Consider the following 19,753-nt stretch of genomic DNA (forward strand, 5'->3'; position numbering starts at 1 on the left):
GCTTGGGTCATGATCCCAGGGTCCTGGGATTGAGCCCTGCATCGGGCTCTCTGCTCAACAGGGAGCCTGTTTCTCCCTCTCTGGCTGTGTCTTCTATCAAATAAATAAATACAATCTTAAAAAATAATAATAATAATTGAAGCTGAATCAACTAAGCCACCCAGGCACCACTCTTTATTTTTTTCAGGCTTTTATTTAAATTCCAGTTCATCAACATGTATGGTAAAATTGGTTTCAGGGGTAGAATTCACTGATACCTCACTTACATATAACACCCATTGCTCATCGCAACAAGTGTAAGGAAAGACCATTTAAAAGGGAGCATAAAGCCACAACAGAGCATTTCCAAGTAAAGTTCTGTGGTTTCTGGGATCTTCTGAAATGATCCAAAGAAATACTTCAAGATTCCAGTTCAGGGATAAACCGGAAAATGAGTTGGTGATTGTTGAAACCGGGTAACACGGACATGGGAGTTCGTTACTCCATACTCCCCACTTTTATGTATGCTTGAGAATTTCCAGCATAAAAATGCAAAAGAAAACATAACTGCGCAATGGGATCTCAGGAAGGACATCAAGGATGCTGAGCCAGCACCAAACTCCGGTCCCACTGAACACTCTATCTTTCACGATACGGTCTTAGACTGAGTTTGGGATTTGCCTCTTGGTCTGCACGCTGAAGTACACGGTCACGGACAAGCCTGAGTGTGTGTTTCTGTCAATCCCATGACACAGGATGGGTATGTATGCACGTGCAGGTTTTCAGAATAAGCTTGTGAGGGCATTTCTTTTCCCTTAAATGTGACCCAGCTCATCCCTGAAGGCTGCCAACACGGAAGCTGAAGGTGGAAGTGGAGCGTGATTGTGTCATACTTATTTGAGGACAGAGTTGAGCTTCTGGGTTGGCAGGATCAGACAGGGATGCCCAGCCACCAGTCCCTACATGTGGCATAGGAACTCAGGGCCTAACTCTGGGCAGGGAACATGGCAGCTCCACCCTCCTTAAAGGGCTGGGGAAATGGTCTTTATTGATTCGTTTGATTAACAGAAGTAGTCTTTCTACTATGCTCTGAGTTCCTTGACATCTGGGCTGTTCTTTTACTCTGTTTTGCCTGGGGTCTAACTCCATGCAGAAGATACACAAATGTTTGCTGAATTGAAATAAAGTTGAAGGTTGACAAAATGGCCATTCAAACACCCAGGGATTCTACTAGCCCAGTCCCTCTGTCCAGATTCACTCAGATTCTCCCGCTCCCTCTCCTCCTCCCCATGAGGGATAAGTAATAATTCAGCAAAGAATAGTGCATTCTGATAGTTAAGGGTATAACAATTTAATTGGCATTTGTTTCTAGAGCAGCACAATATCTCATTTCCCCAGGATGGCAGTTTTCCATTTCTGTTCCAGATTCCTTCTTATACAATAGATCAATCCTGAAGGCCATGTGTTAAGAGAGAGAGAATGTGGGTAATGGGTTTGTAATAGACACGATACTATAATCATCATGTTTTAAACACTGACATTTATTTAGGGTTTTGTGAACTCATACATTATTAAGATAAATTCTAATTTATACCAGTATATAATAGGCAAATATATAATACAATAAATTGCATTTGTAGACATAAATACAAAATTTGAGGTAGGGCCTCAAGAATAATGACTTTTTAAAATGAATAATGCACGGTATATAATATGTACTCTGTAAGATATATATATATATATGATGCATCATTTGTAACATAATATATTTTCTTCATGTACAGTTAATGAAAAAATATAAGGACCTGATTAGGGAATATATCTTTATTCATAGGCAACAGTTCCACATAAGATGCCTGCAATTAGGACATTAGCCAAGTATGCAATTTCCAAATAACCTATCCCATGATAGGTCCATAATAAAGTGCAAAGAAAGACGAAAAAAAAAGAAAGGAAGAACAGGACCTAGTCAATTACTATCACCCTAACAATAAAATACACCTATAAGGCAAATGGTTACCTGAAGATGTATTTAATCCACAGCAAGCAAATCAAACCACTGCGTTCACAGGTGATGCACGCCTAATCCGAAAAGACTTTTTCTCTTTGGCTGCAGGCTGCTCAGCGGTGACCCTGGCCAAGACCACAATGCAAAATCACTTGACCTTTCTGTTGGAAGCAAAATCTGGGAAAGACAGGGAGCTCTGCTTTTACAAATCCTCGGGACACTTCGTGGAGAAATGACTATTGAAATTAGACTCACCCAAACCTTTGCTCTTGGCCTGGAAGTTTTCTGCATGATACCCACCCAGCGTGAAGCGGAGGAAATGCTCATTTGCTTGGCCGGGGCTTTTGGTCCCTATGAGACAACCTGCTATACAGCATGCTCTCCCTTGAGTCATCTGCATACGGTAAGCAATTGTCATTGTGCAAGTCTCTGGGAAGAGGACCGGGAGTGATGGCCAAGGGCACAAAGGGGAAAGAAACATTTTTAATTTTAGGCATGGGAAGACCATGCGGACGGATGAAGTTCGTCAGGAAGCACGGAGGCACGTGTCGATAGCAGAATAAGAACTTCAGTAAGGGACACTCAACTCGGAGGTGTAAAGACAACCCAAGTCTTATCCATTTAAAGATCATTGTGTTAAATTCTTTTTAAAGTGCCGCTCACTGAAATACCAGTGGATTACATTTCTTACACATTAAAAACACATGGGAAATTTCAAAGACATTGAGGTCATCGAGATTTTGCATTAACCACAGCTTTCATGCAACGAATAAATAGAAAAAAAAAGAAACAAACAAAATAAGATCAGATTGGACACACCTGTACATGACAAACACACAGCCCGAAAGAGATTAAAAGTTACTAATACGCAAGACAAATATTTGCAGAAGAAGCCACAACAACAATAGGTAAGAACTATACATTTTTTTTCTCCTTTAAGGATATTACAAGGTTACTGTTTTTAACATATGGCTTTTTTTTTTTCTCTGAATGGGTTTCTGGCATTTGTTGGTGTTGGGAAATAATCTCACACGTGGAAAATAGTCCACCACTCTCTACAGTAAACCAATGGAAGTTTTTCCTCAGCAACTTGATTTTTAACTCAGTTTGAAGGAGAACGTTCAAGTAGCAGCTTGTGACAATGCTGTTCATTTTCTTTCTTTTCCATTCATGTATATATATTTTTTTCTTCCAATTGACTGTGGCAGAAAACACACCGTGTGGAAACGTCCACCCCAGTCTAGGGGGAGGCTGCAAAGGTTGATGCCCCATGACAAATCAGCTCAGACACTGACCACCTCTCTACCAGGGAAAGCCTCGAAGTTGAACATGGCTCAAGAAATGGGTGACACTGAGCTCACAAAGTCACTCTTTCCACAATAAGTTCGGAACCTTTCACCTTGAAGCGAATTTTACGTGAAACTTAGAAATTGTAGGGAAAAGGAAAAACACCCTGGCTGTTCAGGGAACGCTACTGGGTCTTAACTTGGACAAATCCCAGGGACCCCAAATGGAGCTGCCCCCACTGAAAAACACGCCGCAGTGTGTAGCCAGCAAGGAGGTCCCTGCCCTCACAAGTCAACTTTCAGTGTGCGGAAAACAAACCTGGCAGCAGCCGGAAGGTCCCACCACCCCTACCTTTTTTTAATCACAACAGCAACAATGAGCAGAAATGGGGTTGGCACCCAGCATCCGACTCCAGTTTTTGCCAAGAGGCGAGAGAGGGAAGCCAAAAATCATTCGCCCTGACACACACAAACCAGTGCCTCAAGAGAATGCTAATTGATCGCAGCTTTTTTTTCTTCAACCTTCTGATTGGAAAGGCTGTAGATAATTTCCAAAACTAAGTGGTTTCCTCCCTGCCACTCCCACCCCACCGGTTACCAATTGGAGGGGGTAATTTTTGGAACCCCTCTGTGACATCCACTAAAGTAACAGGGGCTTCTCAGCAATATGGCTTTCGTGGGGGAAACCAGTGTTCACGGCAAGACGGTCACTGTGGGAGACACTGGACACGTGAGGTCACAGCTTCCTCCTAATGCTGCGTCTAGGGGAAGCTCAGGTTAGTTTCTGTGACAGATTGGAGGAAGCTCGAGCTTTGGGACAGAGGGAGGGAAGGAGAACAAGACAGACACGCACTGGAGACAGAGAGATGAACACCTACAGCTCAACACCCATCTTTCTTTCCTTTTCTACAGTTTCCACAGGTAATTCTTGAAACCTAGAAATTCACATCATCGTTGGCAAATGACAATGATATTTGCCCTAGAAAAAGAAGAGCTCAGTAAAATGAGTTGAGACCTCTTTTTTCAGTAAATGAAGTCATTTAAAAAAAAGAAAAAGAAAAAGAAAAACATGTTACATTAAGGTCTTCTGTTAGGTTTCACTGCTGAGCAACAGGATGAAAATGTCACATCAATATACAAGATTTAAACGGAAAACTTTGCCTGAGACCCTATAATATGAAGACAAACAAATAGAAAGTGATTGAAATGGTTTCCCCTAAAGGAAACAATTTTAGGTTTAGCTATTATTACAGTAAGGAAAAAGAAATTCCAGACTACACTACTCTAAACTCACCATCTCTACAGTGATTTGTAAGATATTTATAAGGATAGAAAACACCACTACACGTACACACTACATGAACACATAGCACATTTTAAAAATTTCATATATGCATGTTCAGGGTTCAAGAAGGTAATAAAGGCCATGGCTTCGCCAATCTCTGCAGACATAGGATTCGCTCTCATTAGAGCACAGTTATGAGTATTGCAAATTGAGAACTCTTAAAATTGAATTGTCTAAATGTAGTCTTAAAAGCTATAGTCTTAATTGGCTCACTTGCCACTTACCTAAGCTGTATTTATCAGAAATTCCTGTAAATACAGTGACCTAAAATGTACTACCAGCACAGTGAATATCATGGTGGCTTTCTGTTAAACTCAGCATTTCTTTTTGATTTCTCTATGACCACAGTTGGCCTTTACTGTGAATGAAAAAGAGTAAAAATCGAGAAGGTATCGGTCTTATAAGAGGTCGTGTCTTATATATATAAAATATACAGACAGAACTGGGGTAAGTCTTGTTTTCCCAGAGGTTAAGAGACAAGGTGTCTACAGCTCATAGAAAGACATTTTGAGGAGAAGAAACATGGAGTCAGGACACCGAACTGTGGCACTAAATGTCACGGAGAAACCAGAATGGACCTCCACTCTGACTGTAGAGAAGCGCAAATTACACGATGGCTTCTTGTGCACAGGTGGAGGAAGTGACCAAGAGAATTCACACATACGGTTACTTAAAAAAAAAAAAAAAAAGACAAGAGAGGGACGAGAACTCTTCACCGAGATTCCCAGTGCACAGAGACGGAAGTGTTCGTTCCTGGCACACCTGAAGTGGTTGGTCTGGATGAAGGAAAGCAGATTCCCAGTTGTAAATGGAAATGTGAACATTATTAGCCACCTCAGTGGTGTCCAAACCCCCTTATTCTAAAACATTTTGCAGCCACTGCCCACGCTCCAGATACACTCTCCTCAACTTTCTGCATCTGAATGAAATCACGGCGCTGCTCAGCAACACGACCGAGTCCGGATACCAATCCTGTGAGTCTGCCGCCCTATATATGTCTTGATGGCACCACCCACAACAACACACGCAGCAGATCCCTCCCTACTGACCAAGTCGCGCACACCTGCTTGCGACCTCACTGGAAAGCGCTCACCTGGCTGAGCCACTCCTGCCGCGGGTCAAGGCCTGTGCTCTGGAAACTGACACCATGGACTCGGGCAAAGGAGTGCCTCAAGTGGTCTGTCTAGCTCTTCACAACAGCAGGCGACGCCATATCTTACCTCTCTACATAACCACTCTCATGCACAGCCATGAACCAAGATGTGGGGAGACAGAAGAACATGGGAAGAAAGCTGGGGGAAACATGAGGGGGAGGCAGAGAGGAAAAACGCGATCAAGTCTGGGCCATCCCACGCCAGTGGACTAGCACTGGGTGCCCAGTTCCAAATCCTTCACTGGCAGTTTGAGTCCCAGGGAAGAGGTTCCCAGTGGGTCAATCATGTTCTTGTAACGCTCTCCACGGTGCTGAGCTAAGAACGGGCCCCAGTCCGGCTGTGGCGAGCACACCAACTTGAGCCTCTGCAAAGAAGCCAAAGATACACAGGGTCATGGAAGTAATGCACCTTCCTTCCCTACTCCACACCCCTCTATCCACTGCTTTTGCCAGAACCCCTCCCTAGGCCAAGAGGTCCCCCACCAGGAGAAGCAGTTGGGAAGATCAGCCTTATCAATTAATTAGGCCAAGGATGTTAAAGAGGAAACTGAGTTTGGTTCACTTGTAATTATTTATGTCATCCTACGAACGATACTACAATTGCTCAGGGTCTGCCTTGCACAAGATTAACCGAGGATAAAGGGCCTGGATTTTAATGATACATTTTTTCCCTCCAAATGAAGAGAATTTGCAAGCTTCCTCTCTCCACTGCCAAACACAGTCTGCGAAGGACATGAGCTCAATTACTTTTGTTCTGTAGTCTCAACAGTGGGTTGTTACATCAAAATAATTGGATTTTGTTTAGCATATTTCCCCAAAGAATATAAGTGGCCGGGGGAAAAAACTGCAACCCCAAAGACACATTGCCAAGAGTGAGCAAAGATTTTAATTATCTGCTGACAAAAATAGATGCTTCTGACTTGGTTCGGCAGTGTGGGTTCTTGCAAGGGAGCTAGAAATAATGGGAACATCTCTAATCCTGCAACTGAACTTACTTTACAGAAACATAATTTGATGGGAATATTTTCTGGAAAAAAAGAAAGCAAACATATTTCTGAAAACATACGGGGCAACAATTACATGTTTATTACCTATTAAAGTGAAGCCGTTTCTTGGAGCTGTTAGTTTAATCTCCCCTTAATCATCGGTTTGCAACCTTTGTGTCCCAAATCAACCATAATAAGTTGGTACAGCCCCACTCATCAGTTTAGGGAATTCTGCCCCGAGGCAGAAGCAGCAGAGGCTACACTAGCTGCTGTTCAGAGAGAACGAGATTCCTGGGTCATTGGTGGGAGGTTTCTCTGGGGCAAAAGGGAGCCATCTCTGGGGGTCAAAGGGCCCACGGGAATTTACCTGGAGGGGACAGCAGGCAATTTCCTGAGGATGGAAACTGGAATCCCACTTCAGCAAGGAGACACCTACCTTCCCTTTGTCAACTCTGTCTCCATCTTTAGGCCATTAAAGATAAAAGCCACCTCCCCACGACACGGACATTTGTGGTAGGCCTTTACTCACACACCTTATTCTCATGTTGCTTCTCTCTCCAGAGCCTCCGTGGGATGTTCCCTTCCTTTCCTCAGTCTGACTGACCAAGAGCAAAGCCTGTACAGCTTTCATCACTACCCTCTATCGGCAGGTATTTCCTGGCCTTAGTCTATCCCAACACCTCTGAGACTTGAGGGAAGTCGCAAGTCTGAGACTCCAGGTAGCCTTAGAATCGGCTGGAGGGTCGGTTACACGACAGACACCGGGTCCCAGTTCCCCAGCTCTGGTTCAGTGGAGCCAAGCTGGGGCCTGATCCTTTGCATTTCCCACAAGATCCCAGGAAGTACAGATGCTGCTGGTCCCTGGGGCCAACCCTGAGCAGCACTGGTCTGGTCCAAAAGGCCCAAACTCTGGATTTTCAAAGAGTCTCAGTGCTGGTCTATTCCTAGCACATCTGGGTGAGTGACTTCTCACAACGAGAGCCTGACCACACCTCACTGGTGGCTCAACAAGGGACGGTCACTTCCCATCCACCCTGGAGACAGCGTGGGGATCCTTTTGAAATGAGGAAAGAAACAAGGAAAGGGTCCAGCAAGGGGTTAACAAAGATGAGTCTCTCCTCTTACCAGCCACACCCCAGACCCATCATTACACTGTGTGGGGACGGTGACCTGTTCACCAGCTTGGGACCCTCAGCCATCCCTAACACCAGCACAAAGGGAGGGGCTGTGATTTAAAATGAAATGGTAACTAATGTTTGGAGGAAGGCTTGGACAGAGAGGAAGATCAGGAAAGGGGGAATCTGACATGTAGTTAAATCCAAGCACTGCATTTAAATTGCGAGGGGAATGGGGGGCTTCTGATGGCTTATTCCCCAGAGCGGTCGCCTGCACTGAGAAATGGCATAATAACAGCTTGGCCTGCGGATTGGCTGAGCCTCTCCATTAGAGGAATGATACGTAATAAAAATGGGTTTAATAGAAACGGTGGCAAGTGCGAACACTTAATCACCAAGTCTCCCTTGGGAAGAAGTTTACTGAACCTGTTGTTCTTTCATGCACGGAGCTCTCAGAGCTTCTCCCTGGGGAGGGGAGGGCAGGAGAAAGGAGCTGATGGAATTACCTCAATAAATCTGCCAGGAGCCAGATGCATTTTTATCACAAACATAATTGGGATCCAGATAACAGAACAGGCGAGCATGAGCCATCCAAGCACCATGGACCAGTTAGGGTAGCGGTAAGAGCCGTAAGTCATGGGCTCCCACTGGTAGAAGCTGAAGCACAGGATAAACTGGGAAGAAAGGAGAAACACACGTGTTAGACGGAAGATGCGAAGTCTTCGCTCCTAACAGCGACATGCTCAGCCCTTGCCATGAGTCTGGTGCTTTCCTACCTCTGCTCTCATTTCACACCCAAACCAACCCCAAAAGTGAGGAATTAGTCAGGATCCACTTTCCAAAGGAAGACACTGAATTTCAGAGAGACGAAGACGCACACGGCAGACCCTGTGCTGCCATCCCCTGGAATGGAGCCAGGCGTATCGATGTATACACACACGTGTGTGCACACACACACACACATACACGCATGCACGTGCCCACATGTGCCCAGGCTGAGAAGACAATTTAAAGGATACACCTCGAGGTGGCTGATGGGTGGTACTGGGAGTTTTAAAGGGGCTGTCTGCACTTCTTATGGGGGATAATCAACTTCTGTTATAAGAAAGATAGCCTTTACGTTTATGTATTTTAATTTTCTTAATGAGTTGAATCGACTTTGCCTTCTCCTTGAACGGGGCACGGCCAGCATCCTGATACCGCCTGCTGAAGTTTGCCGAGTGAGATGTGAACAGTCCACACGGCGGTGACTGAGCGAGAAGCTGGTCCTATAGTAAGCCCACTCGCAACCTCTCGCAACCAACTCAAGGAGAACGGGCCTCGTCACCAAACTGTGCCAAGAACGTGGGGACCAGCAGGCCAATGTCACCTCTGCCGTTAACTAGCTGAGGGACCTTCACATAGCCGACTTCGTTTTCAATGGGTGTATTTCACATAGTGTACACAACACAGGGGTTTTCTGGGCACAGGTATTTACTCAAAAGTCCCCCCTCAATTTTAAGAGCGGTCTTTGATTTATCTGCTGCCCGTGCTCTCCTATGCCTGCACACTTTCACTGGCAAGGGCCAGGCAAACCCTCTGAAGACACAGCGAGTGCAGCTGGAAAGCAGCAAGGGAACACGTGTGCCGGACGGGAAGGGACAGAACGGGCCTCCTAACTGTTCTTGCCAAAGACTTTGGAGGGCAGCCTCGCCTGGAGAAAAGGGCGTCCTTGCCTGCAGGGGTCCAGACCAAAGTACTGAATAATGCTGACCTATGTGCCGTGTTTCCCTGACACTCTTTTTCGATCTCAGGCAGTAAAATAATTGCCGAAAAATGATTGGAGGGAGTTATGTTAGGAAAGATGATGTATGGAAGAGTTTGAGGAGAGCGTGAAGCACGATACGAGTGTAAGGCATATCTACGTTATTGCCGCAGAGCCCAGGATGCTGGGGCCAGCGTTTATTTCAATGCAGCAATAATTCAGTGTATTGATTCGAAGCAATGTGAGCCTGAAGACAACTGTTGAAAATGCTGCTCCTACGGAAAGAGATGCCTTACTCTAGGACCCCTTTTAAACATTTCGCCCCTAGAGTTATAAGCTTTATTAACCAGTCTATTGGAAGTAGGGCCTAATGTAATTATGGTAAGTTGCTCCATTTCATTTACTATATAAATAGCAATACATCTGCTTATGTGTGTGCATAATTCAGTAACGTGATCTGACTATGTATACAATAATTGCATGGAGAATATTTATAGCTCTGTAAATCCAAGAAGGCACATATAAAAATGATCAATTTTATTTCAGAGGTCTCTGAAGTAATTTAAACCCATAATCTTGGGGCACCTGGGTGGCTCAGTTGTTAAGTGTCTGCCTTTGGCTCAGATCATGATTCCAGGGTCTTACGATTGAGCCCGCCGTTAGGATCCCTGCTCAGTGGGAAGCCTGCTTCTCCCTCTACTACTCCCCCTGCTGTGTTCCCTCTCTCGATATCTCTCTGTCTGTCAAATAAATAAATAAAATCTTTAAAATAAATGAATAAAAAATAAACCCATAATCTTAGCTCATTCCAGCACACTACAAATATCCATTTTACAGAGGGGCAAAGAGCAAAAAATACGTGTTTGGCTTGGCCCTTTGGTACCCATTTCCAGTTGTACAAATACCACATCAAACTTACCTGAGCAAATGTATTCTTGACAGACATTTCCTTCTGCCAAGCCAGCTTTGATAAAACCCTGCCCTCAGCTGGGCCTGGCCATGAGGGACACTAATTCAACCACTGGGTCAGACTCACTCTGACTTCTTGCTAATGGCAGCCAAGGAAGGCACTGGAGAGAGCTATGTCAGTTGACAATGATGATGAAATTGACCAATTCTACTTGTCCCTAGCTCCCAAACATAGAAGGTGAATCTGGTTCGGGATATTTTCTGGTATCTCTACAGGTTTCTGCTATGAGCTTCATAACAGATATCAAGTAAAACACAGCAGAGTTGAGAAACTTTCTCAAAAAGCACATCAGGTCCTGGAACTTCTTTCCCCGACCTTCTGCTCCCAGAGGTAAGAATTCTTTTATCTGGGGCACCTGGGTGGCTCAGTTGGTTGAGCAACTGCCTTCGGCTCAGGTCATGATCCCAGACTTCCAGGATCGAGTCCCGCATCAGGCTCCCAGCTCCTTGGGGAGTCTGCTTCTCCCTCTGACCTTCTCCTCTCTCATGCTCTCTCTCACTCATTCTCTCTCAAATAAATAAATAAAATCTTTAAAAAAAGAATTCTTTTTATCCAAAAACTGGCCAAACTCCACTTGAAGAGGAGAGCACTGAGCTTTGAGAATTTTACTGAGGCCGAGACAGCTCTGGACTCAAGACTTAGCCCTGCCTTGGTCAAGCTCCTTAGTCTCTGTGGGCCTCAGTGTACACAACTGTAAAATGTCGGGAAGAATCACCAACCAACAAGAGGGGCCAGAGGCTTTAGGGACAGCGCTCATAGAGCACTTGCCTCTAACTAGAACTGCCTCTACATAGTAGCGCTGGTTGTTAGCAGTATGTCATATGTTTCTGCAAAATATAATGAAATTCTCTGAAGTTTAATCTCTTCCAAGACAGGAAGGAAAGGCAGGCCTTGATCTCACCCAAGAATAAATCAGATGTAGTAGTAACTGGGGTGGTGTTCAGCAGAGACAGAGAATGCCTTGGGCAGGAGAGTCTCACTCCCCCCCCCCTTCAATTAGGGTAAATCTGAGCTCTTCATATGCATTTCAGTTCTGAATTCAAGAAACCAAAAAATCTATTTTAGTTCTTTTCATCCCTCACACCCCAAGTGTCATGGGACTTTTCAGCAAATTACAGCCTCTAAAATGTGAGCATCAATAGGGGCCTCACTATGATGTCCGTGTCAGTGAAGAAGAAAATAAACACTGGATGGCTTTTCTGTCTAAACTCATGTCTTTTCAGAAGGCAGTCGAGATGTTTTGATTAAAACTCACTCTGTGACAGTTTAAAAAAAAAAAAGAATGAAATACATATTTTCTTTATAATTTTACTTCCATCCTGTCTGGTTTTCCTTTAGGGAACCTGGTTGCTGTGTGGGAAAACAAGGGTCTTGACCTGGTTTCTAGTGCCACCTGCTGGCTCCAAGGAGAACTACAGTCAGCTTCTTGCAGCCTTGCCAAGATCCAACATTGCAACCCACAGAGGAGGGGGAAAGGCAGGGTCTTGTCAATGCCTGTGCTTGGAGGGTGGATCAAGGCAAAGCCCGCAGCCTACAGCACAATAAAGGAGGTGATGGATGTGCATGTAAGTCCCTATGCAGATTTACTGATACACGAAGGGCTCTGATCTTTAAGAAGGTGAATGTCAGATAATCTCAAAATGTCATCATCACACTTGAGGATGATAAGATAGTTCTCGAAAACAATAAAAGGGAATAATAAAAGTCTAACGTATGCTCTATTAGTTAGTTGTAGAGCAGCTGTATGGAGTAGTGGTTAAGAGCAAGAGCTTTGGAGCCAACTGCCTAGGTTCGAACTCAGGCTGTGTTTGCTCATAACTAGGTATGCAGTTCTAGGCAATCACATAACCTGTGGGTGTCAGGTTCCCCAACTGTAAAGTGGGGATGCTTTAAAACCAATCCCACCAGCTGCTGTGAGGGAGAGAAGAAGATACACACATAATCTTCTTTGAACAGAGCTGGGATTCTGACTAGCCCATGGGAAATGTGATTGTTATCTGCTCTCCGTACGTGAGGCAGACTGATGTAATAGGGAATGTTCCATCAGAGAGCTCCAGACTGCCTGAGTCACAGCTAAGGCCCTTTAGGTGAGTTGCTATACCTCTCCAAGCCTCAGCTTCCCCTTCTGAAATACAAGAATGATAGGCTTTGTTCAAACATAAAGCAGCACATCCACACGCGAGGTCCTACATCCACGATGAAGCATGCAATCCTTACAGTTAAAATGGTTGGAGTTACAAACGCCCAGCAGACTTTCCAGAAGATGTTTGGCTGGAATCCAATCATCATCTCTATATCTTCACAGAATCTTTGCAGGCCTGCAGACAGACAAGAGGAGACAGAGCATGAGGGGCCGGGGGGGGGGGGGGGGGAGGTCTGCGGGGGAGGGAGGCCTTAGGACAGGCTCTAGAGCCCCTCACTCCAGTGCCATTGGCTACAGAGGGCCCCAGCCTGGTGTCAGCATAACCCCTATTATGCAAGAAACCATCAGACAAATGATTCACTGCTGGGAAGATCAGGGCCAACTGAACATTTAAATAGATAGTAAATACTCTCTGGGGTGAGGTCCACAAATGTCATCCCATGGTGACATCTAAAAAGCTCAGTACGGCCTGGGCCGGGCATCTCAGCATGGCCATAGCCCAGCACAGTCACCAGCGTGGCTGCTCGTGGAGACGGCCTTGTGTGCTTAGCAAGCACTCTGGCAACACCAGTTATGTTTGTGGTCAGTAAGCACAGTGGACGATGAAAGCCTGGAGATTCAGACCGAGAGTCCACGCACGTCGGTTTTTGTCCTCACCCTCCCGAGGCTACTCTTCCATGAGCCGATGTATCTTCACTCTGTGTGAGATGATAACGACAGGCAAACACCGAAGTACACTCCAAGTGGCCACTGCCCACTTCGCTGGGACTCAAAGCATTGCTGTCCTGGTACCGAGTGGAGGACAGTAACCTCTCACGGCCACGTGTAACCACCAACCCCACATGCTCTCAGTTCACCAAGAACCTTAAGTCACTCTTTGGAAGCAAGAGCCGCTGAGGAAGGTTTGGGAATGGGGCAGCTTCTCGCATTGTTTCCTGAGCTCAGCAGACGCATGGCTTTCCTCAATGGGAGTGGTTACCGGGCTGACAGGTCAGGAAAGGTCCGTGGGTTCAAGCTCCGTCACAGTCAGCAGCTCTGACCAGGGACCCAGCTGCCTTGGCTTTAATCTCCCTATTCCTTCATCCTCGGGTCATCTATGTGAAAAGTGGGTACACTACAGGTCAAAAGGGGCAGAGACACCCCTCAAGGAAAGCACCCACTCCATGGCACCTCTTCCTACAGAGCATAACCCTCTACACACCCCGAGACCTTCTTGCCTGAGATGTGGGCCCCTTGCGCCTCCTGTTCCCGAGCTCTCCCAGCGCCCTGGGGCTCCTGGGTCCTCTGCCCTTAGCGCCACGAGGAGCAGGGGGATTCCGTGTCTGGGGGCCCCCCTCCCAGCCCTGACTTGCTGTCTCTTACCCTATGCCATCCTCTCTCTGGGCACCACCTGCACCAGCTGCCTTCCCCTGGCCGGTGCCCCTGTCCCTGCCTCTGCCCAGACTTTCCCTCTAGCCTTGCTCCCTCGGACACTGAGGCTGCATGCGGTTGGGAAGAATAATGGGACATGAAAAAGCAATCTCTCGTTGGGGTAGAAAGCTGAGACCGGTGTTCCTCTAGGGAACAGAGGAGTTCATCTCAGCCTCTTAAATAAATAAAATAAATTAATTAAAAAAAAAAAAAGGCCTGATAATATTCTGTATCTTGATCTGGAGGCTGGTTACCTGCAGGTCAAAATTCACTCAACTGTACGCTCCATTATGCCTGTGTTCACAGTATTGGGAGCAGTGTTAAAGTTTACCTCCAAAGTCCGCGCTAGCCGCCATCACCAAAATGACGGGTGCTGAGACCTTCCGCAGCCCTTAGTTCCTGCCGTGCGCTTCGACCCCATGCCCAGCACAGACCCGGCACGTCAGTGGCCTCTCATGACTGTGAATCAGCAGGATGCTGACCACAGCCATGACAGGGGACAGCCAAGCCCGAGGCCAGCTGTAGAACAAACGGCCTGCACTGGGAACAGTGTTGGCAGGTTCACCAGAGGCAGCTGCTCTAACATCCACTCCAGATCCAGCTTTCTGGTCTACCTTAAAGAAACCCTGATCAGGGCAACCACAAATGTGGGCGCCATGAAGAACGCCGGGTAGGGAGTTCGGATCTAATAGCCAATCCCCGGCTCCACCTTTCATTCCCTATGTGGCCTTAGGAAAGGGAATCTCTTTCTGAGCTTTTGCCGGTTTACTGGGGAGACTGGGGAGCTCAATCCGTGACACAAACAGGGTCCAAGTTGCTTCTCTGCATTCACCACAGGCAAGAACTATTTGCCTCGAGCCGCTGAGCTGACTATCTGTGGATCTGTTATTGGTGCATGTTCTTTAGTGTTATCAAATGCCTTCCTGCGAGGGGTCTCTGGACACTACTCTCTGAGCACAAGTGAGGAAAGAGACTCAAAGGAATAAGAGTCAAAGCTGAGGCCCTGAAAAATGCGGACAAGACACTGAGGGCAGGCCTCAGTTGTTCAAACAAAGAAACAAAAGATTCTAGAAGTTTCTGTTATCATTTTTCAATTCTGTTTTATTCCTCTCCAGTAGACCATCTCCAAGACAGCATGTAGCTTGACTGGGAAACTCATTTGTTAGGGCTCAGGGTTAGACCCTAAGAAGACGTACAGATGGACCTACTATTTGAGGAGGGGGATGGCGGGAAAGGGGCTTAAGCTTCTGCAGAGGGGCCAATGAGCTAGACCCAGAGCTGTATGTAGGGTGGACAACGGGTACTAGGTTCCAGCAAGAGCAGAGTTTGCCGCCGAGAAGTGGTGCTGGGACTGAAGTGGGGAGGCTTGGGTCCCAGGGCCAGCTCAGTGTCAGGAAGGTCATCTCCCTCTCAGAGCGTCACATGGGGGCTCCGGACAGCAGGACAGCAGGCCTCTGCCTCCAGCTGGTTCTAGGTCCCATGACTGTTCTGCCGGTTCTGCCCACCTGTGGGAGGGCCCTGCACATACAGCCCAGGGACACCAGGGGGAGCCACCAGGCATCCTCCTGCCTCCCGCGCATTCTTGAGCCAGACTTTCCAGCCTTTCTTCCATCCTCTACCAGCTCCAACTCCTGCCCAGCCACAGGCCCACCCCCCAGACCCCACCCCCATGGCCTGACTCATCTAAGTCCCCACCTGAGTCCTTTACTAAGTCACTGGCTGCCTTCCTCTGAGACCTTTGTTTCTGTGGCTCCCTCTGCCTGCTCTGTCCTTTCCACCGACACAAATCCCTTTTTATCGTCAAGGCCCAACTCTTTTGTTTGTTTGTTTGTTTGACAGAGAGAGACACAGCGAGAGAGGGAACACAAGCAGGGGGAGTGGGAGAAGGAGAAGCAGGCTTCCCGCTGAGCAAGGAGCCCAATGCGAGGCTTGATCCCAGGACCCTGGGATCATGGCCCGAGCCGAAGGCAGACGCCTAATGACTGAGCCACCCAGGCGCCCCAAGGCCCAACTCTTGATAAAATAATTGTTTGTGGAACCTGCACATTGCAACCTCCCTTTGCGCCACCTTGAGCCCAGAGGGATAAGATAGGCTCCAAAATGGACCTGAGCAATTGCTCCTCACCAAATTGACAGAAAAACAGAAGGAAAAAATAAATGGTAAGCTCATGGCTACTACTGTAGATTCAACAAAGAGATCTGAGGCTCAGAAATTGGCCCACAACGAGCTCCTCACAACCACCACCAACCCCGAACCAAGAAATCAAACACTGGCTTCAACCAGCCAATCACATTCACCTATGCAGTTTCGTGGCTTCTTTCTCTATAAACCACACCCTTGGGGGCTGCTCTCCCTCCCGTGGGACCCTGGCCATCCTTGGGGCATGTGAACTAGGCGCTTCTACAGAACCTTACACCCAGAAGGGTGATGCCCCCAAAGGAATGGGCTTTTGTTGCCATCTTGAAATTCTGAGTGCATTTTCAATGAGGGACTCTGCACTTTCACTTTGTGCTAGGTCCCACAAATTAGGTCTCCGGTCCTGTGTGTCCCTCACATTATTCATTTACCATTAACATAAAGGTCCCATCCCTCAGAGCCAAAAACCCTATGTGTTGGCTCAGATTTTCCTCACCTTGGTTAGCGAGAAACTCAACATTCACTAAGTCTCAGGCTTTATTCTCTTTTATATGCTCTTATCTCTGAGAGGCTCCCTTCTTGAGGGTTTCCTGGCCGCTCTGGGTCACCTGTATCTCTGGGCAGCAAAAGCGCCCTAACCAGGCATGCACAGCTGAGTCCTGACCTTCCTCTTAATGGTAAGCACGCTGTGGCTTTGCTTGTCCTAGTAGCTAGCCAGCAAGATGCCTGAATGTACCTCCCCGCTTTCCTAGGAGTACAAAGGGCATACAGTAAGCGCCTAATAAATACCTGTTCATTTACTGACATTTACCTGTGTGTGTTAATAATGGACTGAAGCCTGATGCTGACTGATGCTTACTGAGCCCTAGCAAGTGCTGCTGGGGGACCCTGCACCCTCAAGGAGAGGCAGGCAAAAACGTTTCATTCTTCACAAGCCCGTGTTCAATGGCCTAACACTAACTGCATAGTTTAGGCCTCATCCTCTCAGTAGAGAAGGAACCACCCTTTGGAGTACAAATTATATACATGTGCAGGCTCTTCCTTTCCCCTCCAGCAATTATGTTAGTTTATTTCAAATACGTCTTCTAAGATTCACTTCTAAAAATTCTATCCAGGTCCAAATCAGAGGTTCTCACCCACTTCCTGTGTTCATCCTGAGCTCAACACAGAGCTGGCCTGGCTCTGAAGGCTGTCCAGACCCCTGCTCCAGACCCCAGGCAGTTTCCTTGGATGGTCCCAGGGACTGAAGCACTCAGGATTTTCTTTTTCCTTCAGAACCAAGAACTCTACTATCAGATTTATAAGGGGCGGGGGTGCGATTTCACTTCTAAAAACAAAAAAATTTTGTAATGTTTCTATTGTAATGATGCTTGTAATCCACACTGGGCAGCCCTGTTCTATAGAACGGAATTGTGCAGGTGTGCCTTTTGTGGCAATTATCAGTGAGGACACGGAGAGCAAGCAGAGGAGGTCAAGACGGCTAGCTGCACTTGGACTACTATTGTAAACGGAGTGCCATCGTGACTTTGCCAACGGACCATCTGGTGACCCCATGAGGGGCTAAGTTTCCAAAAGAAACCTGACATTAAAAGCAAGATGTTCCCACCAAGAATACCTGGCAGTCCAGTGGACTTCACTGCATCCCTACCTTTAAAGGGGGAGCTCCACAGAGCCCTCTGGCCTGGCCCCTCTTCTCCGCACATCTGTCCCTTATGCATATCCAAGGGATATCCTACATTTCTTCTTAACTTACAGCCTGCTGTGATCTCTTTGGGGTTTTACAATACAAATAGATAGTCCAACCTGGCACTTTTCACCTTCCTAGGATTTGCCATGGAGACCCTAACTATCCAAGGAAGGCCTTAGCCTGGGGATGCATCTGAGACTTCCAGGCACAAAGAAGTCGTTAACGCCTTGTACTTAGTAGGGCATGCTTGTGACTGGCAGTACACACAGGGGGGTTGAGGAGATCACCCAGTGAGACCCCACCAAGCACAAGCACCTCTACACAAAGGGCAAAGATGCCACCTGCTGACTTGCCTTCCTTTTGTTCTTGATAATTGTCCCACTAGTTACGGGATGCAGGTTGCTATGGTAATAAGAGGACAAATTAAACTGGAAGGAAACTAGAAGTTTATTTCCAGGAGAAGCTGGGGTGGTGCTCTTGCATCACAGACTTCCATGATGTTAATAAAGTTTCCTAAGGATCTGTGAGTTTGCTGGTCCCTTTTCACATTACAGTATCTGGGGACCAGCCTCGAAGCTACTCTTCACTCAAGCTACACAGGGTAGGGACTGCCACTAGCAAGACCAGGAAATAATTTCACACCTGCAAAGCAGGCCTCCTCCTCCCTCATCTGGCCCCATCCCCAGATCTTAACTGTTCACATGCCAGACCATACCCAGAGGGCAGGTCCTAGGAGCTGCTGAAACAAAGGGGTTTCTGGGTCTCACCTTCAGCCACCTTTTGCTCCTCAGATAAATTCAGATCACGGTTCAGAGGCAAGTTTGGAAATAAAGGTACAGGTCCCTTATGTCTCCTAAATTGCTGGAATTAAACTCTTTCATTATCTTAGTAAATCTGGAAAACCTACTCGCCGTGGATGCCTTATGTCAACGCAGCAATCCCCGGGTGCCGGTGCGGTGGTCCCCTTACCGTACACATAGGAGATCCCCACTAGCTCAAAAATGGCGATGATGACGAGAGCATAGGACGCCGCGTACGTGTCCACAAGCTGAAACATGTAAATTCCGCCCTGGTAGGAAAGAGGAACCACATCAGTGGGCCTGGACCCAGGCTCTGCCCACCGGGAACAGCCAATCCTTCCATGCAGGACAGAGTCAGGGGTAAGCAAGGAGCCGAAGGATCTCCCCTCCCCTCCACAGTAGGAACCTAAGCCTGGTCCAGAACTCAGGCTGGAGGCCTTGCCATGTGTGCAAAGCAGGCCCTCGAGAGACTCAGCCAACCAACAGAACAAGCACAAAAAGTGATCTAACGTCTCACTCTTAATAAACAAAGGTTAACATCTGAAGATGAACAGGTGAAGGCAGGCAGATGGCTTCATTTTTGCCTTAAGCAACAGATCGTCATTTCTACCCATAAATCTGCATTTGACTGACCTTCATTTGACCTTTAGGTGTCGTTGGGCATTCCTCACGCATCCCCCCGCATCTTTACCTCGCCCTTTCCATTTCTCCACAAGAGAGAAGGCTTCGAGACCCTCTTACTCCCATTCGTCATTTCACAGATGAAAAACTAAGGCCGAAAGGCGGTGACTGGCTCAGGGTCACAGAGAGAACAAATGGAACATGTAAGCTGAGTGGGGCTAACACTCCGTTCACCAAGACACTCAGGACTGGAAGGAATCCCGAAAGGCGGTGACTGGCTCAGGGCCACAGAGAGAACAAATGGAACATGTAAGCTGAGTGGGGCTAACACTCCGTTCACCAAGACACTCAGGACTGGAAGGAATCCCG

General features: G+C 47.0%; 1 protein-coding gene across 2 annotated transcripts in view; it reads right to left on the reverse strand.

Moving 5' to 3' along the window:
- Positions 1–1,505: 1,505 nt before the first annotated feature.
- SLC6A5 (solute carrier family 6 member 5) overlaps positions 1,506–19,753 on the reverse strand; it is a 57,054-nt gene continuing 38,806 nt past the window's right edge. For both annotated transcript variants that reach the window (XM_059407037.1, XM_059407046.1), the window contains 4 exons: positions 18,933–19,032; positions 12,804–12,904; positions 8,379–8,546; positions 1,506–6,136 (listed from right to left, as the gene is read on the reverse strand). In XM_059407037.1, the coding sequence (XP_059263020.1) occupies positions 5,981–6,136; positions 8,379–8,546; positions 12,804–12,904; positions 18,933–19,032 (525 nt within the window). In that variant the 3' untranslated portion in view covers positions 1,506–5,980. The remainder of the gene's footprint in view (positions 6,137–8,378; positions 8,547–12,803; positions 12,905–18,932; positions 19,033–19,753) is intronic.

This window comes from Mustela nigripes, chromosome 1 (assembly GCF_022355385.1).
Source record: "Mustela nigripes isolate SB6536 chromosome 1, MUSNIG.SB6536, whole genome shotgun sequence".
Classification (NCBI taxonomy): Eukaryota; Metazoa; Chordata; class Mammalia; order Carnivora; family Mustelidae; genus Mustela; species Mustela nigripes.